Genomic DNA, 27,449 nt, shown 5'->3' on the forward strand with positions numbered 1-27,449 from the left:
ATCATGTGAACAGCAAGGAAGTAGTGCCACTTAGTAATATTGCCTGACTTGTCCTTAGAAAAATAACATTGCGAGTTCTATGCGTGCGGGAAGGTCTCCGAGCTTGTTTTCAAAGCACCAGCAAGGGCAGCCTTTCAAAAGGGGCGAGAAAGAGATTCTACTCAGTATCACTGGAAAAGTAACAATGTATGCGGCTGCATATTCGTCTGATGTTTTGAGAGCAGGTTCTCACATGCAGAGGCTCTTATATAAAATGATTAGGTGCGGCGAACTATGAGTGTAACAGCAGATGATTGCGGTCATGAATCAGCTGACGCGGAGTGATACATCGAATCTGTGAGACGGTTTGTTTACAGAAGGTCTCAGGGTTGGTGGTTTACACTTTAAGTAGATTATTGTAAAGTACAAATTATGAGTTATCGTAATATGTACTAGAGATATAACCAAACACCTTCGCTTAGAAGATGTACTAAGTAATAACTTGACTATGCAATCTTAGATCATGTAGAACACAATCACGAGGTTCAGCTATTTCGCTTCTTTGTCCTCAAGTTACTGTACTAAAGGTGCAGCCAACAGGTTCAATCACTTCATTCGGACAGTCTAAATGACATACTAACGTCATCTGTTGAATTTACCATGAAACTACTTGGAAACAGCAAATAGGCCATATTGGGTACTAGGCCATATTGGGTTCAGGTACCTTATATTTTGGTAGGCGAGTGTACGTACAATAAAATAGAGAAACATCACAATATATGTTCAGGTCAGTATATTTACAAGACATAAAAGGAAATTTTTACAATCAAAATATGAAGATTGGTGTAAATTTAAATGAGCAAAACCGCCAATAAAAACATTCGGATAGACTTCAAAAGATTTCTGCGCTAAAAAAACTACAGCAATTTATAGTAAATAAACAACCAGTCACTTGGAATGTTTGAGGTCCTGATCGAAGATATAAAGTCCGAGCTGATCACCGACACGTTGCAGTTTTGTGACGTAATGTGCAAATTCCTGTATGCTCCTCACTTGTTCTTCCAGGAGTGTGTCCTCCAAGAATGCAATGAAGTGAAAGTCACCTTGACTCTCGGCCAAGATGTGCAGTTCAAGAATTATCTGAAAGAAAGGATGTGATAGTTTTTAAGTGGTTGAATTCATGAACACCCGGAAGGAGGGCCAAAAGGAGGGACGCAGGCACGTAGCCAGGGGGAGGGTTAAGGAAGCGAAGCCCCCCCCCCGAAATCCTACAAATATCTAATATAAATAGTGTATAGTGGTATAGACTGCAATCGGGAGATAGGCCAAGGCCCTTCAAGGGCTGCCGAGTTATTTATAGTGGTAATTAATGTTACTTCCTTAGCAGGATTAACCATCAGATCGAAAAATGTTTAGTGTATAATAAAGGAACCAGGTTGAATTTTTATATTCTACCATTTAATACAAAGAATAAATGGATCCACTGTTTCCAAAATGTATAGTTTTCCTTGTGAGAGGTCACACAATATAAACTTCATGACCCTAACTTCTAAAGCCTTTTTTTAACGGAATGTGTAATAGTGAATAACAAAATACAATAACTATGAATTTCAGTACACTAATTGTACAAAATGTGAGAAAAATAATGCACAACACTTGTGTTGGATGTTCACTCATATGGTGGATCGAGTAACAAATTGGATTAAAATTGGTTTATTTTTAATAACTTATAATAGTTATTATTGTAAAATGACAATTATAAGCGTGGTAATAATTATTATTATCATTATTATTTCTACTAATCATTTTTTATCAGTGGCCTGCTTCCATCTACAAATGGTATTTCTGGGGACGCCTTTGCTGAACAGGGATGACCCACCCCATGGAGATTAAATCCTGGGTACGGGCCTGGGGGAACGCCCCCTAAAAGTATGTATCTCACACATAATTTCATTTCAGTCACAGTAATTATGTTAAGCATTCAAGGAACATGATCATTTCAGACTGAAGCAGTATTTTTTGAAGGGGGTTTCACTAGAACCTGGATTTGTATGTAATTACAAATTTTATTCCTTTCTTGATACATTCCTTGAACAGGAAAATGCAAACGAATTATGTAACTCACATAATTTTGCATATGTTTTATGTTACATATTTTTGCATAGTATTTGCCAGAATTTACATATTTTACATATTTGCTAATTTACTTCAGATGAAACAACATATTTTTCCTATCTTGATCTTTTTTTAATTTTATTTCCGATCTCTGAATTATGATGAAGAAAATTGGTAGCTCATGTGATGTCATATTTTCTGATCAGTGAGATGAATAGTCCTTACGGCCACCTAAAATTAACTGCCAAGTCCAGTGGCGTGGCGTGGGATTTTTAAAAGTGTTACCGGTTATCAGTAGGACATTTAAGGGAGACTTGGCCGCCTCCCCACCTTATGCCCCCCCCATGTCTTCCAAGAAGTTCATACAGTATTAATCTGGTACGTCTGCAATTCAATACTAGATTTTGGTAAAGTTATTAATCAGGGAAAAAAATGTTCACATAAGGACTGAAGTGAAATTGCAAACATTGGTTGTTTACACAATAATACGTAATTTGATACTTACAGAAACATCGAAGGCTACTTATAGAGCAGATGAATCCGACGACTCTTCTTTGAAAATAGTTGTATGATGCTGGGGACCCGGGTTCGAATCCTGGCTTGCCCATGGACGTTTGTGATGTATATTCATCAATTTCATCATATCATCACTCATCCCCATCTTCACAAATTAGCCAAAAGTGGCACAAGCGAAGCAAAATCAATCAAATCAAATCAAAAAAGTTCTATGATGCTGTCATAAAGTGAAGTTTTTCATTTGAATTTTAATTTTTGGGTGCATCATGATGATGGTACATGTTATCCACATCTGAATTCCACACGTTTTTTTTTCCACCCGAAAATAGAGTACATGGCCAACAAAAGAGTTTCGACAACTGCGCACATCCACATAACCACAGATAGTCGTTATACCACGAAACATTGAAATGTCGGTCATATCCAGCAGACGACTTGGTTTCTAAATCGTTCAAAAACATAGGCTTTGGCCTCCCTTTCGCCACAATTTCGATTTTTTCTGCAAAAGAACGAACCGAAAGTTGCTTCAAAATATCTTCTATCGCACGATTACACACACTGTTCAGATAGGATGAACCCGCCACCTCGGAACTCGGAGCAAGCTCCATTAATTAATTGGCAATGCCCGAAAACAACATAAAGACGAAAGACACCACTCACAAAACTCGCACTGCACAGTCCCTCCCGCAAAACGTTGTTTACTTTTGTAACACGTGAAGCACCCTCCTTGCCTCCTCCCCTCTCAGCATCGGCCCTTCCCCAATATTTCCTTCGGAACCTGCAAGAAGTCCAGTTCTACTACTGTTGCCATCTTAGTTCTTTTGAAACCAGATTTGCCCAAATAGCGAAACTTTTCGTTTCAAATAAGACGTATGTAGAGTAGATGTAGTCTTCATCTGTTTCCTAACTACTCCCACTCCCATGTTTCGCTAAATCCACAGAAATCTCATTTCTGACACCACTACTATTTCGTATATTTTACGATCCTTGCTACCTTTAAGGCTTTCGCTTTATAGGATAATCGTAATCGTGACTATGAGGATGCACGGTGAATTATTGAAATAAAATTATTATTTCTTTGTGTATGTAATTATTAATTTTTATAATTATGTAAGTAAAATAATAACCATATATTGCTGAGGATTCGAACCTGCGACACCTGACACTTCAGAGCGTGCTAAGATAACAATCGGGAAATTATGCTTGTAAGTAATGTTTTCACCCAAAAACAGTTCTACCACCTCAAAAACATTGCTTCAATCCGAAATTATAGCATTCCTACGACAACCTATGTCAATCTCAATCGGCCCTTTCAAGAATTATCACAAATTCCTCTAACGGAAATAATATTATATGCGTGAAATATAGAATTTTAGGTTGACATTTTTAGGACAGCAGACCCCTTGACCATACCCATCCCTCTCCTCTCCTTCTCGCCCATGATGTCGAAGAAGGACAAAGAGGACTTTCGTAATCGCTGATATTTAGTGTAAATACAAAATATCACTTGGTAGTTTGCTTTTCCCCCAGTGTGATTTGATTTTTTTAAATTTCCACTTCAGGCACAGTAATGCTAATCGGGACAGTTTAAAGTTGGATCCGAACCACTTGTGCCTCCACCGGGTATCGAACCCGGGATCCCTCGATTATAAGGCGCTGCGCCATCGTTCCCCAGTGTGACTGGACACCTTCAGAGTAAGATAGACCCGATTAGGCGACTTAGCTCTTTTCTGTCAATTGAATATGGCAACACTGGTCTGTTTCCGGTAACGATCACCGGCAACTGCGCCGGCTAAACAGGCATGCCAAAAACCCGCCTCCTTCTCCCGCGGTCAGTCTTTGCCGCAACGCGAAGTCTTCCTTGGGTGGGCTCAGGGCTCTTTCCTCATGTTGCCTGTGGAGGGTACCGGATCAGTCCTCCTCTTCGCTTTTGCCGGTGTCAGAAAAAAATGTCAGTCTGCAATGTTTACTTTACGACAATATTACCAGTTTATGTACGTAATAATATTTTAAGACGGGTTCTTCAATTCTTTATATTTTGGTGTTACCTGCGGTAACAGCGGCTACGTGCACGCCACGCCTCTGGCCAAGTCGAAAGACAGGCCAAAAAAAAAAAAAGGTTACTGTATTATCGAAAGATGCTGTAGTTTCTCTCCTCATATATGATTATGGTTTCTGATAACAACCAGTCACCTTCAAAAAGTTGAATCAGTTCAAAAACGTTTTATCAGGTTATTATGCACAAAGTTTTTTTTTTAAAAAAAATACTGTTGAATATGTTTACCTTAGAAGAAAGAAGAAAAATAAAAAGGATAAAGTTTGTACAGAAGATTTTAACTTTCCAAATATATAGTGAATACTTTTTGAATAATATATCTTATTAAATTCCCAGATATTCCCATAGGTATATCTCAATTCTTACATGTCTAAATAAGGCCAGAGGTTTAGTAGCTGATCTTGTTGAAACCTACAATTTGAATTTACGATTATGTATAAGATTGTAGGATCCACTGTATTATTTTATAATTATGTATTTAATTCTGTAATTTTGTATGACTAATTTCGACATAGCGATGTGCCTGGTTGTCAAATCGTGCTAATCACTTACATAAATAAATATTATTATTATTAAATATTTTTATTATTACATTCTTGGGGAGACTTTTCTAATCATCCTCCAAATTAGTTAATATTCAGCACAATTGTTTTTAGTTATCTTTTTACATTTTATCAGTAACGAAATGTTTAGTTATTCTATTTTGTTATTAACTTTTACGAACCGGGCGTTTAAAAATAAACTTTAAAAGTAGAAAATTTTAGTCATAGTGTTTATGCTGTGTGAACTCTCATATAAAACTATATTCTTTCTGAATTATATAAACTTTAAACATAAAACATAAACTGGGTCCTGTACTTTACACTCAATTCTTTCGATTTAATGTATTTCTTACTTCGTTTTTATATTCGAATAATAACTAACAGAACTCTATTTCTGTTGTTAACAATAAAAGTAATTAGCATGAACATAGTTTATTCTCATGCTTTTACATTAGGGGGCTGGCCAGTGTGTCTTTCTGTAGATGAGAGCTTGCATTGCGTTGTTTACTTGTAGCTAAAATACTATAGGTTTATGAAAGTTTATTTGTGTTATCTTTCCTTGCACCGTAAACACTTCATCAGGTCTGCAACTGATAAGCAGCTATCACTCCTGTTTGCAGATTAAGTTAGACGACAGAGGTCACCTTGATAGGCTTACGAGCTGCGTCGTATGGATCATGACAATTGCCTATAATCACGTTCTTGAATTTCGTTTCACGCGAGATCAAAAATATCACAAAGCATAGATCACACAGCCTCTATATTGTCACCAATCCGACCGCGACGGATGTGGAGAAGTGGTTATAGCTTCCACGCCAGGGCCGCGGCAGGAGCAGGAGGTACAGGAATACATTATGGCTCGTCAATTCTTTGTAAAATGTGTAGCACTCAGTTTAAGTCATCAACCCACATTGCAATAGCGCAAGTGGTTACAGTTGGTAGAAGTAGGTTTCGGTAACAAAAAAGGCCTTTTTTCTTGCCCACATAGTCTCTTGATGAAATATCATTCACATTTTAAAGAAACTGTCACATTTTCAATATAGTTATTTTATTTGTGTAAGGCGTTTCAAGTAATAATTCCTGAAACGCGTCAAAGGGCCTCCCCATCGTCGCCTTGTAATGAAGGGGTCTCGGGTTCGATACCCAGTGGAGGCACATAGTGGTTCGGATTCCAATTTAAACTGTAGGTCCAGTCCCGATTAGCCTTACTGTGCATAAAATGGACTTAAAACACCAAATCAATCAACCAATCTGAAACGCGTCAAGATAGGCAACAAGCACTGAACTTATTTTTGAAAATTCAAAAAAAAAAAATTCAAAAAATGGAAAAGCCAAATGAACAGGTAACATTCTCTCTGGCAATGGATGACCGCAGGGGGCCCTTCGGTTAAAAAAATGCTTCTCTTTACACCTTCCCTTTCTTTTGATTGATTGATTTGGTGTTTTAAGTACACTTTTTTTTTTTTTTTTTTTTTTAATTTTATTTTATCAGCATATATACAAAATATGTCTGTTTTCTTACATAAATTCTGTTAAAGTATTGTATAGAATTTTTAACATAGTAAGTATTATAGTAAGAGTCCCATTTTGGCTATCTGATACAATATTTTTGGCGTAAACATGCATTTGTACCTGTAATATAAATATACATTTCTTCATATATTTAATACCTGTTTACACTTTCACACCACAAGTACATAATTATTGTTTTCTAAACAACACTGAGGTAGTTTCCAAAATACTCATACATTTTTGGATATTGTAACATTTTCCATCTAGTTCTTTTTAAATACTGTGTGAACAAAATGCTATTGCTCTCATACTTTTTACAAAATACGTAATATATTGTATTAGCTATTAACCAAATTACTGCATTGTTTTTCTTTTCTGGAAAATATTTGAAATCTGGTCTTGTACACATCGACGGTTGAAAGTATTGGGGTGATGTTCGACATATTTGTCCTAGATATGTCGTTAGGCATTTCCAAATTTCCTGTACTCCATTACATGTTACTATTCTATGCTCAATGGTGTCTATCTCTCCACATATGTTGCATTTATCAGTTGTTAGTCTATTGATATTATGTAAGCGTTCATTAGTTGGTATAATATCATGTATTACATTGTACCAAACACTATACACTGATGTATCCAGAAATTTCTTATTTAAATTTTTCCAAATATTTTGCCATCTGTTATTGGGAAAATGTTTTTCAATGCGGTGAGTTGGTATCTGCAACTGTTTGTGAAACAGTGTATACAAGTATTGAGAGAGTTTTACATCTTCACCTTTTGGCGGAAGCACCACATAACTGAATTCTTGCATCAAACTTCGGAGATATAACGGTCCTTTTTTCAATCTCCGTAGATCTGGCGGATTTTGGGGTGGAAATTCCTCCGTCCATAACTGTATCCATAATGATGTAATGGAATCTTCGATGCCATAGAGCGTATAGGATCTTGCCAGGAATAGGGATTTGCATTTGATCTCAATATTTGTGAGCTCCAATCCTCCTTTTAGTTTCATTTGCCATAGATTGGATAGTGGTATTCGAAAAAAATGGCCATACCACATAAACCAACCAATTGCTGAATTCATTATTCTGAGGTATTTTTGATTGATTGGGATCACTTGGGCCGTATAGTTTAATTTACTAAACATATATGTTTGCAAAAACCACACTCGTTGTATCATGTTCAACTGTCTGCTTCGCATTTTATAACATTGTATGCGAATGTCTCTCGCTATCTTTTGCCAATTGGATTCTAACATTTGTTCCTCGTCCCTGTGAAAAATTATTCCTAATATTTTAATTTCCTGTACATATGGGATCCCTATATCTGGATATTTTTGATCCCATGTGCCAAAGGGTAGCGCCTTTGATTTTTCCATATTTATTTTGGCCCCACTAGCACGGCAGTATATATGTATCGCTGCCATCATTTTTTCCATTTGCTCGTTTGTGGTGATACAAGCGGATAAATCATCTGCAAAAGCAAACACTTGGTTTTCCTTAAAGGCGTGTATCGCGTCGGGGGTAGTTTTCCTGATATATTGCAGCAAAGGATCCAGGGTTAAAGCAAACAAGAGCATACTTAGTGGACATCCTTGCCGAATTGATCTTGTTATATTTATTGGGGACGACAGGAATCCATTGACCATTATCCGAGATGTTGCCTGTTGATAGAAACCTTTCAAAATATTAATAAATTTATCACTGAATCTATATGCCTTTAGCACCTCAAACAGGTAGTCATGCGACACTAAATCAAACGCTTTTTTGAAATCAAAAGCAAGCACACATGCATCAAGTTTCTGCACCAGATAATAGGATATCAGATCGCGAATCCCTCCAACTGGACTGAATATGTTATGCTTTTTGCCAATGCATGTTTGTTTCTCGCTGAGTATCCGTGGTAAAATTAACTTTAACCTATTTGCTAAGATCTTTGCCATTATTTTATAGTCACAATTTAGTAATGTTATTGGTCTGTAGTCGTCTACTTGTTTTGCATGTGTTTTTTTCGGTATCAATATGATGATGCCTTCATTTTGTAAAACTTTTCCATTTTTAAAGGCATCTTGTATGATTTTGATTAGTTCATATTTTATAATCTCAAAAAACTGCAAATAAAACTTGTAACCAATACCATCTTTTCCTGGTGCTCCTTTAAGATTGCATGTTTGTAACGCTTCATATACTTCTTCTATTGTTACTTCAGTATCTAAAAGTTGTCTATCCTCTTCTTGCAAACCATTAGTTAAAGAATTCAGTATTGTCTCTCTTGCTTCTGATTCCCTCTCCCCGGTTTGATAAAGCTCCCCATAATAGTCATAAAATGTTTGCATAATTCCTGGCTGACTCGCATGCGATTCTCCACCTGAATCCACAAGATTGTTTATCATGAGTGTTTTTTGTTGTTTTTGCATCTGTACATAGTGATACATCGAAGTTCTTTCATCTTGAATTAAATTCTTGGAATTGGTTCTTATTGTTATGCCTGCCATTTGTTGCCTCTGGAGTGTTAAGATTTTGGCTTTATACTGCTGTATGGCTTGGTAATTTTTGGTGACATCTCTCCCTTGACATGCCTCGTGTAAACACTGGTAATAAAAGTTGATCAATCCATTTCTGTCTTTTGCATTTTCTTTTCCATACCAGCAGAAAAATGTTTTTAATTTTGGTTTTACATATCGAACCCACCAGTCATTATGATTCCTGTAATACTTTTGTTGTTTACACCAGTCGGCCCATTTTTGTGCAAATATTTCATTGATATGTGGAAGCTCTAATAACTGTATATTTAGCTTCCAATATGAAGGACCCCTGACTAGTTTTGTTTCTTCCAGGTTAATTGCCATTTTTACTGCCATATGATCAGTAAAGGGCGCTGGCAATGCTTCTATGGATGTTATATTTTTTATTTGATCTGTATTTGTATATAACCTATCGATTCTCGATCCAGATTTATTATTAAAATATGTAAATATTATATCCTGTCTCTTCTGTAACCAAATATCTTTCAAATGCAATTCTTCAATTAATGTTGCAAGGGCTGGACTCTTTTGATAAGCTCCTAAACAATCGCTGGGATTTAATACCTGATTAAAATCACCCCCAAATATTATTTTAGATTCATTTAACGGTAGCAAATATAAAATGTCCTGATTATAAAATTGTTCACGTACCTGTCTATTTTGATTGCCTGATGGGGCATAAATATTCACAAAAGTATAGTTCTTACTTTGAAAGCTAATGCCTCTCCCATCTACTAACTTTTTTACATTAGTAATGGTTAGGCCGTTTCTAACAAGTGTTGCTGTCCCACGGCCATTGATACCAGTATTAACTATCGCTTCGTAACCATATATTGATGGAAAGTCACACATACAAACTTCCTGCAAAAACAATACGTCTATGGAGTGTACCCGTACAAATTCTTCTAACATTTTACATTTTACAGGCGAAAAGATTCCAATAATATTAATAGTACATATTCTAGTGGTATATACCATTAATAAATGAATAATATAGCACACAGTTAATAGTACTTTCCGATCGTCCCTCATAACGTTGAAAAAAAAATGCAAACAACAAATGAAATATCAAATTAAATTTCCCTTTTTAGGGTTTACTTCTTCTGTTCATTACTCTATTCATACCTCCTACCTCTCTCACTGATCTCCTCTTCGCTACTGTGTTCTCGCTACCTTTCGAAGTATTTTTCGTCCGTTTTTTTGCACCCACCTGCTGAGATTTTTTCCACTTTGACACTGAAGTGACACTTTCGTCACTTTCTTCTTCTGTATTCAATTCACTTTCCAGCTCACAGTCTTTTGATGGTCCCTTGTCCTCCTCTTTTGGGACGTTGTCCTTTGCAGCTGGGATGGGAGGAAGATCAACTGAGTTTCCTTCGTCCTGCATCTGGTCATCCTGCATTTCTTCACTTCCTTTTTCCTCTTGTTTGTCTAGGTGGGACGTTCCCGGTTGTTTTGTGTCCATCGGTAATATTTTCTGGTTGTGTTCTTCCTTTGTGGTCTCCGTATTTACCGGTGGGAACATTTCCACCGGGCAGGTGTCACTTGGCACATTCTTTATCCCCTTATCTTTCATTTGTTCTTTTATCACATTTTGTAGACCTTCCGACCTGTTTTGATTATTATCTGGTTGGAACTGATTTGTCACGTTCGAGGAACTCCCCCTTTCCACTACTATATCACTATAATTTCTCTCTCGGTTTTTATTCACACGAAGCGTTGTTATCTGACGACTATCACATTGCCAGCTATCGTGTCCTTCTTTTCCACACACCCTGCACGTTCTCGGCTGTCCGTCGTATATCACATGGCATTGATGAGATTTTACTGTAATGAACGACGGAATCGGTTTTTTCAGTTCCATTTTTACTATTCTCACCCCGTTGTAAACTTGATATTTAAAGTTTTCAGACCACGTTTCTTTATCTATACATTCCACCTTCCCAAATTCCGTCATTTTTTCTTTCACGCAGTCATCATCTAGTTCTAGTGGTAAGTTAAACACTCTTACCGCTTTTCTTTCCCTCCCCGCATCACTCAAAAGCACTTTTACAGTTTCACCATTATCATAACAAAAGTTTGTTTCCGGACCACATTTCTCTAATATTCGCGTCATTATAACTTCTCTGATACATTTTACGAAAACACATCGAAAATGCGTAGGTATTTGTATTCCCAAGATCTCATCTACGTGGAGTTGAAATTGTCCATGAATAAAGTCATGAATTTCTCGCGCCGACGGCCTCGGTGCCCCGAACGGAAAACGTATCTGGATGGTATTTTGTCTAATAATATTCATCTTTTTACTATTCTAAAGTACTTTTCCAATTCTACTTACTCGCCAGCCAACTGCACCAAACGCCACAAGCAACACGCACACGGCACTCCCGCTCGTTGTTTCCTGAAGGCAACTTTTCACTGACCTTCACGGAGCAACTAGTTTCCGCGTCCGCTCTCTCTGAAGGCTTCCACGGAACCCACACTTAGGCTAATCGGGACTGGACCTACAGTTTAAAGTGGGATCCGAACCACTTGTGCCTCCACCGGGTATCGAACCCGGGACCCCTTGATTAGAAGGCAATGACGCTACCACTGCGCCATGGGGGAGGCCCTCTTCCCTTTCTTTTATTTGTAACTCTTATCTATATTTCTTTCCGGTGTATCATCCTTCTAGCTTTCCATCTTTTCTCATTTTTAGTACCTCTTTGTTTGTTTATACTTCATTCCTTCATTATCATTTTTTTTTATGTTTTCCTCCCATTTTTGTCTGTTTCTTCCTTATTATTTCCCCCATCCATTTTCTGCTATCTTCCTCTCAAAACTCTCTCTCTCTCTCTCTCTCTCTCTCTCTCTCTCTCTCTCTCTGTGTGTGAGAGCAGAGAGAGGCTTCCAATAAAAACCTTAAGCATATTACATAATAGCATTATTTTTAAATACTTTGAGTATTACTGTTTAAGATACATTCATTGTATGTATGTCTTTATTTAAAGCATACATAATTACATCAAATCAACGGTAATAGCTTAAAGTACATATATAATTTTGCAATGTATTTTGTATGTATTTGTTATGCAGGAGTGAATTTAAAAACGTCTCCCTTGAAAGGATGGTAGCAATGAGAACGAAGGCTCCATTGAGGTGTGCTTCTGGAGTTCCTAAATTTTAATAAGGAATCCCGGATTCGATACCCGGTGGAGGCACATAGTGGTTCGGATCCCAGTTTGAACTTTAGGTCCAGTACCAGTGGACTTAAAAACACCAAATCAATCAATCAATCAAGCCTAAATTTTAATAAAGTAATTAATAAGCCATTTTAGAAGTACAAGCAAAATAACTTACTCTTAACCTGATTAATTCAAATTCGCATCTCAGAAATCCCTAAAATGTTTCTGTTTATGCGTGTCTAATAATTGACCGTACGCTTTAACTTGTTGAATATTGAAAACAACTTCTACTTTCATTTTCATCTACTATGTATTTCCAAACATTCCCTATCTTTTCTACATCTATTTACCGTATTTTTACTTTCACTAAATTGATACATATCCTCCACTCCAATAATAAATTCATATTTTTATCTTCTGCTGCCATCTGTGTTTCTTTTTCGAAACTGCTTTCCTTCTATTTATTGTTATTGAAATATTTGGTTTGTAATCAGGGGCGGCGCCGTGATTTATCATCTAGGGGTGTTGAGGGGGTGCGGAATGAAATTTAGGGGGTGCGACGAAAACATGAAACATGCATGCATGCTTTAACAATTACATCAAATACCAATCAACTTTTCGTAGGTTTCTGCAGGGATGCTCCCCCCCCCCCCAAGACCCTGGACGCAGTCCCCCCTAAATTCGTTCATCATAATCCCCCCCAAAATTATTATGATAAATATATAGTAACAGATTTTAATTTGAATGCAATAGCCTGTCAAGTGGTCGACAGTTATATCTTAAAATGTAAATTTTCGACACGCAGAAAGCTAACACATAGATTGGTTAGATAATTTGAAATATCAGAAAATAAATTATATATAAAAAGTGTTTTTGGATGGGGAATAAATTTTTCAAAGCCCACAACTTAATGATAAGATAGAAAAATCTAACTGGGCAGTAGGAACACCAATGGCGTGTGCAAGATTTTTGTAGGGGCTGGAATTGTAAATAAAAGGTAGATAAAATTATTACGATATAAACAACTTTCTAATAGTCTGGAGGGAGTAATGTTTGTGTGTATATATAATGCCCTGTTTTTGTATCTTGTTACTTTTGTACTTGATACAGAGTCTGAAGAAGACCTTGCTAGAAGGTTGAAACGTTACGTTTAGTTTATGTTTTTAATAAAATAAATTACTGCGTTGGTCAGCATATTTAGTTTTTTATAATCATGGAAACAAGGCGTAATTTTGTTATAATTAGCACAGGGAATAGACAATACAGTAGTATTTCTAAAGAACAGCATCGTTAAAATAATGGTCCTGCAGGAATAAATCAGAGAGTCCAAGTCCAGTAAATAGTCTGGATGGGGAATAAATTCGAAGCAAAATTCCTGCAATTTTACCATTGCGGCGGTCGAAAATAATATATTCACATAATGAACTGCGACATCATCTGCTGAAAATTTACTAAAATATTCAAACAATCCTCGTATAGTAGTATACAAATACTAAGAATTATATTTTTAAAACTGATTTTATTAATCAACACCAATAATAGGTCTGGTAATGCAGCAACCGACCTTGGTGGAGGAGTGGTTAGCACAGCGCGCTACGACGCCAGGAGTGACAGGTTCGAATTCCGGATGTTCTTTGTGATCCTCCCTTCACCAATTTCATCATAATATCATCACTCACTTTCATCAGCACGATGAGCGCAAAATGGAAGAAAAGTGTAAATAACAAACGTCAAATCAAATCACGTTTGCAGTTATAATATAGTATAGTATAGTATAGTAGTAGTAGTATAGTAGTATAGTATAGTAATATAGTATAGTAGTTATAGTATTAATATATTTCTCCACAATCATCTTATCAAAATGTCAAACACGAGCGGAGCGAGCAGGAAAGTTTTTTGTATCTACTTCTTTGGAAACTTACAAGAATATTAATTTCATTTGGCATTCATACTTTCATGGATGCCGTAATATTTAATGTTTCCTAATTTTATGTCCATTTGCCTTATGGCGCCAACAACGAAAAGGGTGCATCACTAAGAATTGGGATGGAAAAGTTATATAATATCAAATAAATGGTAATACAATCAAAAACTACAATAACTTTTTCGTATATAATATTATCACAAAATGTAATCCTTGACAATTACACAGGTTTCCAGGAGAGGTCACTTCGAGCGCTGTATGCCGCCTTCAATCTGCCCTTGTACGCTGTAAGGAGAATTGCGAGCGAAGCGAGCAAGAAAATTCTTAGGGCCTTTACTACGAAACTAGCAATAATGATAATTCATTAAGGAGTCAAAATTTTCACAAGGCACCGCGACGTTTACTCCTTCCAATATTTTATCTTCTTGCTCCTTCAGCACCCACTTTGCCTCTGCGTTTGTGTCGTGTCTTTGCCTACGACCGTAGCTAATGCTGTGCCTAACCATCCTATCCTCATTATCCCAAAGTGGCAGAAAAGAGACGTAAAATACGAAAAAGACTTAACCGCAGACTTCTCGGTTAGTAGTCGGTGCTATATTTTACTTCTCTTCTTTTTCACGTATCTGATGTTAGTTTTAGGAGAGAAGGAACTACGGCGGGTGTTTATGACACCCACCGCCACCCCGCTTAGCGAATAATTCAGAGTAAAAATTCACTTGATGCCATACGACTTCCAAACGATACAGAAAAATGACAGCCTAAAATGATGATCATCATATGCATTTTATACCAAAGCGCTAAATATTACCCCTCTTGAACTTCAAAGTTCGATCCCCCCTTGCTATAGAAATTTTGTGCCAATCTAAGATCCAACATTGATATCCAATATCTGGATATTTTCCCCTCAAGGTCACCCCCAATTCAAAGCTCAATCTCCCCCTAGTAGAATTCCCATGATAATAGTCAAGAGTTTTATAGTCCCCCCCCAAAGAATTAATGCTTAATTCCCACAAGAATTCACCTGACAATTTAAAACTTAATGAGAACTGGGCACTGTCTTCTCCCCCCCCCCCAAATGATACTTATTACCCATCCCTTAGCAGTATATTATCAATGTACGAAGCGATTATTACATGTTAACGAAGATCGACTTCTGTCCAATGCAGATTTTTTTCCCATCAAATTTCCATGACAAAAAAGCAAATAAAATAATTCCACTCAAAATTTGGGTGGACGCAACCCGCATGTGGGCACCCCTGCTTCTATGAAAATATGCCAATGAAACTTAACACTACTTGCGCTTGCTTTGACCTCAACAACCACATATTTTGTAATTTGAAACGATTACAGATTGTTTGAGTTTTGTTCACTCTAGGCACAGATAGGCGAATTGGGACTGGACCTACAGTTTAAAGTGAGATCCGAACCACTATGTGCCTCCACCGGGTATCGAACCCGGAACCCCTTGATTATAAGGCAACGACGTTACCACACGCCATCGGAAAGATACGAACAAAGCTTGTTAAGGAAGGCCAATGACATGCATTGTGTCTCACAAGAGAATAAACAATTCTTAACAACAATAATGACGAAAGAAAGACAACAGAAGAAGGTTTTGTCGTATCATTCTGTGGTTAAATGGTAAAATATGAACACATATATTTAAGTGTATTTTACCCTAATTTTTTTCGATTTAACGCGTTTCTTACTTTGTTACTCTGTTTATTTCTGTCGTAAACAATAAAACTAACACGCTTTCTAATTTTGTGTAACTTGAAATAAACTATGTCAACTTCTCACACGACAGCGCTCTTTCACAAATACACCTGATGTACAATGGGATGCATTAGTATTACCAAGCAAATTGTCCATCACAGCCAGTAGAATCCTTGTACAGTGGGATCCACGAGTATTATCGTGCAAATTGGGTGAAATAAAGTTCACTAACATGATGATGGACAATTTGAACGGTAATACTCATGGATCCCACTGTAGGACTTGTATTGTGTGCTGTCCATGTGTGTATGTGATTGTCATTTCACCAACTTCATATTTTCACCGTTCATTCCGTTTGTTTTAAGCAATCAGAACTTCAGAAAGTAAAACAAAGCTCGAAACAAGTTTTGACAACCTCTTCACCAGCATACGTAAAAATCTATTCCATAAAAACATGTAGGATGAATGAGGAAAATTGATGAATATAGTCATGGACAATTTGCAGAGCCTTGCTTCCGACTGAACAGTCAATGACTAAGATAAGGCAAATTGTCAATCTCTATTATCACCCTCTTTCATTCTACATCCTGTTTTGTATTAAGGAATAGAATTCTGTTGATTTGATTGGATTTTTTTTGCTATTTAGCGTTAACAGAGATGATCAGAATAAGTGATGATAGATGAATCTTGATGAAGAGACACTCACAGAGAACACCTGTGCTAACGGGTCGGCGGAATTCTGTTGATTCGAAGCAGATGATATCCTCTACTTATTCATGTTTTTATTTAAACCATTATCATTACATTAGAAAACGGACTGAGTGAAAATGGTGATAGACAATTTGCCCACTATTTATTTTGCCGGTGGGTGTATATGAAAAGTAAATTAAACTAACGATAGACAATTTGCTTAAACTTTTCACAAAGTTTGCGTTGTTTCGGTATTTTCCTGAAGCAATTTCAATGACGAATATAATTTTAGACAAGAATCAGGATATATTGTCTTGGTGAGGTACCCCATACTATAATTCCACGTCTACATGTATTATCTGCATGCAATCTAAGCATAGACTATGTTTTCTTACAGTTTGCACAGTGTACATAGATAGTATAAATGCACATTATTACTAAGATAAGGTGTCGTTTTCTAGTTTTATTGTTTCTTATTATGCTGGAAACAATTATATTTATAATAAAAAAGAACTCACATTCATTTTAAAGCACCATCTTTTGGGAAAAATATGAATGTATGCCACAAGCACGAAGCAATTGTGAGATAAGTATAGTGCATATATTACGTTACGAGAATATTTAATACATTGTGTTTGATATTTGTCCGCAAATTGTTCTTACTTGTAAAGAACAGTGCAAAGTACAAGTCTGGCAGACCTTGTATATAAGATGAGCTTACGATTCTGTTTCTTTCAGTTGGTGTTTAGTGGTGCACTGATAGACTAATTCGGACTGGATCTACAGTTTAAAATGAGATCAGAACTACTATGCACCTCCATTGGGTATCGAACCCGGGACTCTTTGATTACAAGGCGACGACGTTACCACTACGCCGTCGGCGAAGTCCGTACGGTTGTTTGTTGGTTAGTATGTGTCCCATTTCGATTTGATCTGAATGGGGAATTTGGGAACAGACCAATAACTTTGCACACTCCAATTGCTTCATGATCAAGTGCGCCCGCAAGGGAGGACCAGAGGGGGCACTCACCCCCTTCAGATATCTGAAAAAATCATGTAATTCCAATGGTGAAATTGTAGCTATATTTTATTACAAATGGTACTAATTTCTGTGAGTTCCAGGCTGTAAGCTACAGCAATTGACTGCCATGTCCAACAAAATAACAAGAAAACGTTTTCCCCAATAGAATCATGCTGACTGTCGTAACCAGGGTTGTGCAGAACGGAATTTGGAAGGGAAATTTTCATAATCCCGACGTTCGAGAATGAAGAAAATTCGCCATTTCTCGACCAGGTGGGTAAATTTTCGGAATTTCCCGACGCTGTGAGAACCTCGAATTCTACACGCTATTGTGTTTGCATTTCTCGAATGAAAACTGTAAATTTCAATACATTCCAGGCACTAATAGTGCAGACTTAAGCCTGAACTTTCCAACAACGTCAAAGTATTTTCAATATAATTTCAATTTACTGATTTGTAAAATAATTCCTAACTAGCTAACTCTCTCGCCTTCTTAAACCCGAAGATGTATGGCTGCAGCAACACAAGCCTTCCATCTGTCCCTATCTTGAGCAAGATCTATATACTCTTTCCCATCCCTACCAATTTCCTTTAGGTCCATCTCAACGTTGTCCCTCCATCTTCGTCTTGGTCTTCCTACAGATCTCCTACCATCAGGTTTCCCAACAAGAATCCTGTAAACTCTTTTTTCCTCTCCCATTCGTGCCACATGGCCTGCCACCTAAGTCTTCTTGATCCTGCAGTTCTTCACTCACCTGTCTCCTCATCCCTTTTAGGTCCACATATTTTTAAGGATTTAATTTTCAGATACTCTTAATTTATGTTCCTCTTTTAGTAACAATAAAAAGAGGTAAAATATAACTTTCCATGACTGAAAGACAAGATGTGATATGAAATCTTACTGTGCCACTTTTGGGTGGTGGTGTTTGTGAGTGGTGGCATTTCATCACATCATTACTCGTCCCCATCATCGCGATTAGCCAAAAGTGGCAGAGAAGCGAGTAAAATAAACCAAATCAGTCTAATAGCTATATTTGGACTGGATTTGTGCTATCTTACAATTTGGACATGTTCATAGCCCCAAAATGGAAAGCAGATTATTTTGTTACAATGTGCACTATAATAAATTTGCATTCATGCTTTATTTATCATGTTATTATTATTAGCATGAAAATTGTGGACGCTGAAGGGGGTGCGGAGGGGCGCAAGCACCCCGTGCTCCTCCTTGGCACCGCCAATGGATCCGGAGTGGTTTGAGGAAATTCCCCACCGATATCACTACAAAAGCGACTGTGGAGTTCATCCAGGCTCTCAAGATTGACAATCGAGGCAAACGCGACTGGTGGTGCTGATTACACCACCTCCACTATAGTCAAGAATATGTGGATCCCTATCCTCATGACTGCGACACTTTACTTCGGTAAATACCCCCCGAAATAAAATAGCAAGTACGCCACTAACCTTATTCACTTCCTTCTCCAGCCCCAGCGAGAACTCCATGGCCTTCAGGGGCGTGTCCCAGTTGGTCTCGTCCGGGGGTGGATCCATCCCTTTCAACTGAAGCCGCCCTCCGCGTTTGTTCATGTAGTCCATCAGCCACAGGGCATGGGTCCTCTCCTCCAGGGACTGCTTGCGGAAGAACTTCTGGAATCCTGGAAGAGCCACGTCGTCACGACCAAAGTAGGATGACTGGAAGTAAGTAAATCAAACCATTTTTAATACGCTTAAGCCTGGAGTGAGAATTGCTGGGCGTCTCTTATTTAACTAGTGCGCCTCATATTTGAAAATTACATTTTTGGGGGGCCCAGCTGAAGAAATCTCAGCTATGTGAGAGAATGGAGTGAAAGGCCACGAACTGCAACTGATGGAGGTAGCGCTGCATTGTGGGACAGAGGCAGATACTAATATCAGTTCCGCTTCTCCACCTGTTTGTGACCGCTACCTCCCCTGCACTATATCTTCTTTTCCCCAGCGAGCGTGGTGCGTTGGTGCTGTTGTAAATTCTGCTCAATGCGTTTCAGGTGCCGAAACGACCGTGTATGTTTGTTACGTAAGTCACGGTTTGAGGAGGAAGAATTCCACCTGTGGTTGAATGCAGTGGTGAATTCTCTATCCCGGGAAGCTGTGGAGAAAGTGAACAAGCCCTCTGCGCAAGTAAGGCTCGACCAGATGGCGTAGTGGTAGCGTCGTCGCCTTATAATCAAGGGGTCCCGGGTTCGATACCCCGTGAAAGTACATAGTGGTTCGATCCCACTTTAAACTGTAGATCTAGTCCCAATTAGCCTTACTGTGCATAAAGTGACTTAAAAAACACCAAATCAGATAACCAAATCGAGAGGGCTCGACCAATGAGCGCATGAGAGAGGAAGTGGAGAGAATTTCTCGGTTCCACCTATTTATAGCAACGTGAACTGCCTTGCTCCACCCACTCGCTTTCTGCCCTTATCTATCTAAATCACTCTATCTTCAACTCTCTCTCTCTCTCTATTTCTCTCTCTCTATTTCTCACTCTTTCTCTCTCAATCTGTATTTCTCACTTTCTCTCATCTTTCTTTCTCTATATCTCACTCCCTCACATTATATCTTCTTTCTCTCCCTCTATTCTCTATGTTTCTTTTTCTTTCTCTATCTTTATCTCTCCTTCTCTATCTTCAACTCTCTCTCTATCTCTCAATCTCTCTCTCTCCCTTTCTTTCTCCCTCACATTCTCTCTCATTTCTCTCTTTCTCCATCTCTCTCTTATTTCTCTCTCTCTCTTTTTTGTCTATCTCTCACTCTCTCTCTTTCTCTATCTCCATCTCCCTTCTCTATCTTTATTTTTCCATCTCTACTTCTCTCTCACACCCTCTCTCTCTTTCTTTCTATCTCATTTTTATTACTCCCTCATCTTCTCGTTCTCTCTCTTTCACTTTCCATCTCTCACTATCTTTCACTCTCTTTATTTATCTCCATTTCACTTTCTCTCTCTCCACTTGTTTCTCTGCTTTTCTTTTATTCTTTACAGCTTTGCCTCTCTCACACACTTAATTTATCTCTCGGTCGGATACGTGACAGAAATATATCCCATTCTCACGCTAGGGCAGATCTGGACAATAGAATCGAGACATTGAGCTACTAACCATTGCAAGATAGATGTGGCTAGCCTGCAGCTCCATATTGGCCTGAGCGTTGACCCCGTCTTCGCACTGCTTCGAGAAATTCTGCCGACTGAGCTCTTTCTTCTTGCTTTGGCTCAAGCCCTTATTGACCGCAGGTGTCTTCTGCTGACAGGGGTTGCTGGATTTGGCATCGCTCTTAGAAGGCGGCTGAGGTGGGCACGAGGGTGCGCAGGGTGCGCCACCACCTGCGAAAAGAAATGCGACGATCAACAATATTCGCGATTAAAATTACCACCTGAGCGCTAGTGTCGCTTCTAATATGGCCGCTCTAAGTAGGATAAATCTTTCTTTACATTCAGCAGTAGTTCAAAATAGGAGCGTTTTGTCATGACTGGTATGGCAGAAAACGTTTAAATTACGCATTATTTTTAAATATTGCGCATGCGATGTGAATTCCAGGTACTCTAACAAACGTGAAGCTGTACTGAGAACGAAGCATTTAATTATGATAGGCGAAAATAACACGGAAAATGCAGACGAAACTATGTATACGCACTGGTTGTCCAAAGCAGTGCAGTGTTTTTTGAAAATAAATTAATTGAAATTGACTTGTACTTGAAAAGCTGGGACAGGAGAAAATTGCGAACATATCGTTGCAGTTCTTTCTCGAAACAGAAAGGCTGGTTTAATAATAATATTCACGATTTCATGACCAGGCTATACTCACTGAAAAAGGACATCGTACTGAATGAAACAGTAACATTAGCATGTCTACTTTTTTTTCTGGTTACATTTGACATTAATTCATTCTAAAACTATTTTCATCTTCTCTCTTAATCGACTTGCACCTGTTCCAAATTTCACACATACGTAATACCGGTAATACATGGACGCATTGGGTAAGACGCTTCATGATTTTTCGAAGAAAAAAAAATGAATATGAATTTAAAATTTTGGGTGCGTCAGCACTAAGGCTATTTTGCACCCGTCACATTATACGGGGTCCAGCCCCTTATCGTTACACATAACAACTCTAACGTTGCAGAACTAAAATCATAAAATATTCTGACTTTCGTTAAAAGCTGAGGCTGTAAAGGAGCACTCAGCACAAGTAAGGACAAAACACAGGAATACACAAACAAAATTATACTGGCTATGGGGCCAGTCGCCAGAGCCTCGTTAGTCTGCAGTCCAGGGTGTACTATGTGGAAGTGAGGTTGACTATTAGGTGCACTACGTGGAAGGAGCACCCCTTACACCCCCAAAAAAGCTTTATTTATAAAGTACAATTTAAAACTTTACTTTCATGTTAATATATATTTATCTCTCGAAAACTAAAGTAAGCAGACTCGTGCATTCCCCGTAATTTCCTTGCCGGATTACAGTGTTATACCCCCCCCCCCCGTTAATCTTCTGTCAATCAATTACGTTTTCCCTGATTTATTAACAAATTTCATTTTGTTGATTCCACGGGGTGGAAACACATGAAAACTTTTAATTTGTTCTAACCCATAAAACGATTTAGAGCAAAAGAAACAAACCAAAAAAAAATCTGAACAGTAGACCTTACTCCCTCGCATATTCCCCATGCTTTAAACGACTTCAACACAACGTATCCTACTTAGAGTACTTCCTGAAAATCCCACCAGATGGCACATCGGTTAATTTTAATCGCGAATAGCAGGTCGCCAGTCGGCGATCCTACGCCACAACGCGGTGCGGAGAAGAATGCGCAAGAGCATGCGCATGAAATCGAAAAGTGTACAGTGGGCGGAGCCTGATGTGTAATGTCACGTCACAGGCTCGCCTGAAAAGCACAGCGTCCTACAAGTCTAGGAGTCCAGGGTTCAAATCCCGGTCAGGGCATGAATGTTCTTTGTCAATGTTCCTTCATCAGTTTCATCATATCATCACTCATCCTCATCTTGGCGATTAGCCAAAAGTGGCAGAAAAGCGAAGTAAAATAAATCAAATCAATAAACAATTACTTTTCTCTTTTATTTTAGTTTTCGAAATGCCTTTTCTTGCTCATAAGAATTAACCCCCGCTCTCATTTTAGCGAATCATGATACCGTCGAATGTGATTTTTTTTTTAAATAGCTATTTGTAATTTCACAGCAGCTTCCCTATATTTCATTCGTAAGTCTCTGGTAATGCTCAAATTTCATGATGAGAATTGCAACTCGCGATACTTAAATATTATTGTTTTAAAGCTTATCTGTAGGAGTTTGTAACAATTATAATTTATTTTCCAAAATATGTAACTGGTTCGTTACATGTGTACCAAGATACATATTATTTTCTGCTAACAGTGTCTTAGTCTTCTTTCGTTTTTACTTATCTACATTATCTAAAGGTTTAAGCAACACATTTGAACTATCGATGTAAGTCTAAATCTGCTCATTTTGGTGATATAGTGTTTCAGAACTTAACCTTTGGCATGCAAGGTTTTGGGTGAGCGACAACTATTTGCAATGGAGTTGTTAAGGAGGTTTGCGGCCTTAATGTTTGGTGAAATGTATTGGAAAAGAAAGATTTTAGGCTAAAACATCAAGATCTTAAGAAATACTATAACAATGCAAACAGTGCTTGCATTATATCTTAATTACTGCTTACTTTTCCTCAATACAGAAGCTAAACGAAACGAAAAATAAAATACCTCGTCCCTACGCCGCTATCGGCATTCTCCGAACAGTTGCTGCCATCTGTTGACTGTTCCTTCGGTAGAGCTATACCCTATCCCAGCTAACTGTAGAGCAGGACCGCGCATATCGGCAGAGGAGGAGGAGGAGGAAATCGAGTGGTGAAAGCGCAGCGTTGCCAACCGTACGTTCCTGACCGTGCATGTACGGATGTACGGTCCAGACCTTAGTCCGTACGCTAAATGCACGGCATGTCAAAATTTGCCCTTGCAGTTTTCTCCCTAATATTTCCCTAAGAAATTCTTAAACCAGTCGTACGGACCTGGAGACAAAAATACGGTCCGTTTGCCATGTGCGTTCGGTATTATCGATTTCAATGGTTTGCAACACTGCATAGCGAAGGAGGAAATCGGGTAACTCCCGTCGTCCATTACAAAATCCCGTTTCTCTCACTGTTCATTGCGCAAGTAGTGACGCGAGACGGCTCCACCAGAGACATGTTCTCGTTTGCCTGGTCTACAGTTAGCTCGTACGGAGTTTTACAACGCAGGAAGAATACAGCAGAGGGAGTTCACAGCGCCATATGTGCCTAATCTGCTGAACTTTTCTTGTCAACAGTCGGGGAAAATTCGGAAATTTGAAGCATTGTGAAGACTTTTTGAACGAAAAAAGCTGCTTCGTAAAATAAGTACAGTATATAGAAATGTAGTTTCATTGTGCAGAAAAGAAAACAAATTGAAAATTTTCCGTTTTCGGTTGGGGGTTCGTGTGCTCCGTGAACCTCCTTCAGGTCTCTGTTAAAAAATTATAGTTTGTAGACATACGTATATCAGAAGCACGATGCTCTGTGCGATGGCACACATCTCACATTCCATGTTTAAATAACATGAAAATAGTTCGCATATTCTCCTAGGGTACAGATATGGTGGCGCTACTGTCTGTTGGTACCTTACCTTTTTGAACAGTGCCACAGAACTGACGAAGGCACAGGGATACTTCTTCATTTCTTCTTGCAGTACTAGCAAGAAAGCAACTGACCGTTTTCCTCAACATCGGGCTGGTGTTTGGTTGGAGTAGGCTTGGAAACACAACTGGATTGTTATCCACTTTCTACATTCTTGCATTCAACAAGGGTATTGTAAAGATTGAGGATCAGTAGCGGTGGTTAGCTGGGAAGAAGTTGTCCTCGCAATATGGCTTTATTAATGCTAAGCCTTTGTTTACCAAGATAAGGTAAACTACTCTTGACCTCCCCAGTTTTGGACTCAATCGCCGCTACTGTTGAGGATGATAACATGAGACAAGATGAGGTTTGGTATTCTCGACCTCGTCTCGATTTGTAAACATCCCTCTAATCCTATATATCAGTGGTTTCCAACTTCAAAAGGTCCGAGGGCCAAAATTATATCCAGCAGTTGATAGGCGGGCCGCATTTTTTAGGGGGGGGGGATTAAAAATTACAAAAATTGCAAGTACTGAACTGAAAATGTAGTACTTTCGCATGACCTAAATTTCTAAAATGAGGCAATAAAACAATGGAATTACAAATCAAAATTGTATAATTACAATTTATTTCACAAAAACCCAATACTTATGGATGAATTGAAAGAAATGAAAAACACACCATACAAATAAGAATCCTTCATAGTAAGTGTTCAACGTGAAAATTGAGGCCGATCTGCTTCTTTTATTAAAGTTGGAATGTCCACTTGAATTTCTGTATTTGATAGTCTCAGAAGGTGAAGCAGTGAAGAATCTGCCAGTCGGCTTCTGTAGCGGTTCTTGATGAACTTCATTGAATAAAAAACACTTTCACACGTGTATGTGCTGCCGAACATCGATGTCATTCTTTGTCCAAAATTACGAAGGTTTGGAAAGCGTTCTTTTGAAAGGTATTTGAAAAACTCTGGCCCCTTTTCTTGCCTAGTTTGAAGGAACACATCGCCTTGCAAATCACGCAATTCAAGTTGGAGAGAAGCTATTTTAATTTTCAATCTTACGTCTTTTGGAGATATTGCTCATTTCGATATTTGCACCAACTTTAACAATCAGTCACAGTACAATCCGAGTTGGAACACTGGAAATCTCTTCGTACTTCGTGCGTAGTAAAACAGATCTCTAGCGCCACTCTGCAGTTTGTTTCTGAACACAAAGAGTGAAGCCTTCGCGGAAGCGGCCGAGTTCATTCCGCATAGCGAAGGGATGGAATGCATGGTATGAAGAGAAAGTTACGTCACTTTAGATTCTTCTGATTATCATTATTCACTGCAAAAATCAATTCTACCTGTGATATTGTCTTTCTTCACAGAGCATCCGTTCCTTCAGTAAAAAAAAGAACGTATTTTAATAAAAATAAATAAAATTAATGTATTTTGAAAACTGGCTTCGCGGGCCGCAGAAAAAGGCAACGGGGGCCGCATGCGGCCCGCGGGCCGCCAGTTGGAAACCCCTGCTATATATCATCTCGAGTCTTGAAATAATTATATCTCGTATAAACAAACGTTCACGTCCTATAGGCAAAACAAATTTTCTTAACGTTTTCTTCTGTTGGACACCTCGAGCCATGGGCATCGGGAGGGGGGAGGGGGTTGAACCCTTCCGCCGACATTCCCCTGGACACCTCTCATTTCGAGTTACGAAAAATGGTTTTGCTAGAACTACAACTCATTTTTATTATGAATAAAGTTCAGTCAGTCAATATTCGAACAGAAGAACCAAAGTGAAAACAGCATTAGGTCGATAAAAATACATGTCAAATATAGGAACCATCGTAAATTATTACATTATTTAATCCAAAGATTAAATGGTGCCACAGTTTTCAAAGTTCCAAAAACACAGTTTTATGTGAGACGTCAAATAACATAAATTTATGACTAAATTGTCCCAAACTCTTTCGAGCCTTTGTTGGACGAGGTGGCCTCCGTGATGGCGTAGTGGTAACGTTGTCGCCTCTTAATCAAGGGGTCCCGGTTCGAGACCCAGTGGAGCCACATGGCACAGTGGTTCGGACCCCTTTAAAGTGTACGTCCAGTCCCGATTAGTGCATAACGTGGGCTTAAAACAATTCAATCAATCAATCTTGGACACGGCAGCCTATGTAAAAATAATATTTCAATAGAACAGCTATGTATTTCAATACACTAATTGACAGTCTACCGTTAGTAACTGTATGAAATGAGAAAAGACAAGGAAACACAATTGTGCTGGAAATTAGCTGATCTGGTGTATCGAGTAGAAAATTCTCTCCAATAAAATTGTTTTTTTTAATAACTTTACAATAGTAAATATTGTACAATAATAATCATAACCATGAATAATTATTATTGTTATACTCATAATTTCCACTGACTGACTTTGTAATATCATAAAGAAAATATGTGACTTACCTATAAATTATCAAGCAGTAGGGCAGATGTACTCAGCACAATTCGCTCCAGCAAGTGCACTGAAGAGTAGAAACTGGAAATATTTTGAAGAAGTTTCGCCTTGAATTGGCCTTTTAGAAACTTGTGGAATAGTGTGTTTGCAACCAGATGTGTCATGCTTCTCTTGATACAGCTTGTGTACATTAGAGCTGTAGTCGACAGAATACTAACTTAACTTTTCTTTTAGTTAGTATAACTTAAAATTTACTAACACTTTTGCTAACATGAAGAACTTTAGGTTGTTTGGACTCCCTGTGTGGGACTTTAGTAATATAAGATCTATCTTTTCGTATCAAAACCAACATAGAAGTTTGACCTTGAGGTTTTAAAGTATTGAGAATGGGTGCGATATCCCGGAGGGGGGGGGGAGGATTTCCCCCTCCAACAATCTTGTCCGAAATTTCCCCCCCCAAACCCACCAAATTCTTCCAGGGGGGAGAGTTTTTGTTTTAACAAGGAACATAAACAATTAGTTTGGGATTCGAATATACTTGACTGGAATAATATCGAAAACATACAAAG

General features: G+C 38.2%; 1 protein-coding gene and 1 non-coding gene across 2 annotated transcripts; both read right to left on the reverse strand.

The window, feature by feature from the left end:
* Positions 1-766: 766 nt before the first annotated feature.
* Positions 767-24,575, reverse strand: LOC145996934 (soma ferritin-like). Its single transcript, XM_083133513.1, has 4 exons — positions 24,456-24,575; positions 20,882-21,105; positions 19,224-19,451; positions 767-1,119 (listed from the first exon to the last, which is right to left on the reverse strand). Exons 1-4 carry the CDS (start codon positions 24,553-24,555, stop codon positions 928-930), a joined length of 744 nt encoding a protein of 247 aa, XP_082989639.1. The 5' UTR covers positions 24,556-24,575; the 3' UTR covers positions 767-927.
* Positions 11,783-11,857, reverse strand: TRNAR-UCU (transfer RNA arginine (anticodon UCU)). The gene has a single exon. It is a non-coding gene; the product is annotated as a tRNA-Arg (tRNA).
* Positions 24,576-27,449: the final 2,874 nt, after the last annotated feature.

Source organism: Lepisma saccharinum, chromosome 13 (assembly GCF_977018435.1).
Source record: "Lepisma saccharinum chromosome 13, izLepSacc3.1, whole genome shotgun sequence".
NCBI classification, from domain to species: domain Eukaryota; kingdom Metazoa; phylum Arthropoda; class Insecta; order Zygentoma; family Lepismatidae; genus Lepisma; species Lepisma saccharinum.

What these genes read in the sequence shown, in the direction of transcription:
- LOC145996934 (XM_083133513.1), bottom strand. Translation starts at nt 24,555, where the DNA reads ATGTTGAGGAAAACGGTCAGTTGCTTTCTTGCTAGTACTGCAAGAAGA. An exon ending in GCCACATCTATCTTGCAATG is followed by an intron (nt 19,452 to 20,881) that starts GTTAGTAGCTCA and finishes ACTTACTTCCAG; the next exon opens with TCATCCTACTTTGGTCGTGA. An exon ending in TGGAGAAGGAAGTGAATAAG is followed by an intron (nt 1,120 to 19,223) that starts GTTAGTGGCGTA and finishes CCTTTCTTTCAG; the next exon opens with ATAATTCTTGAACTGCACAT.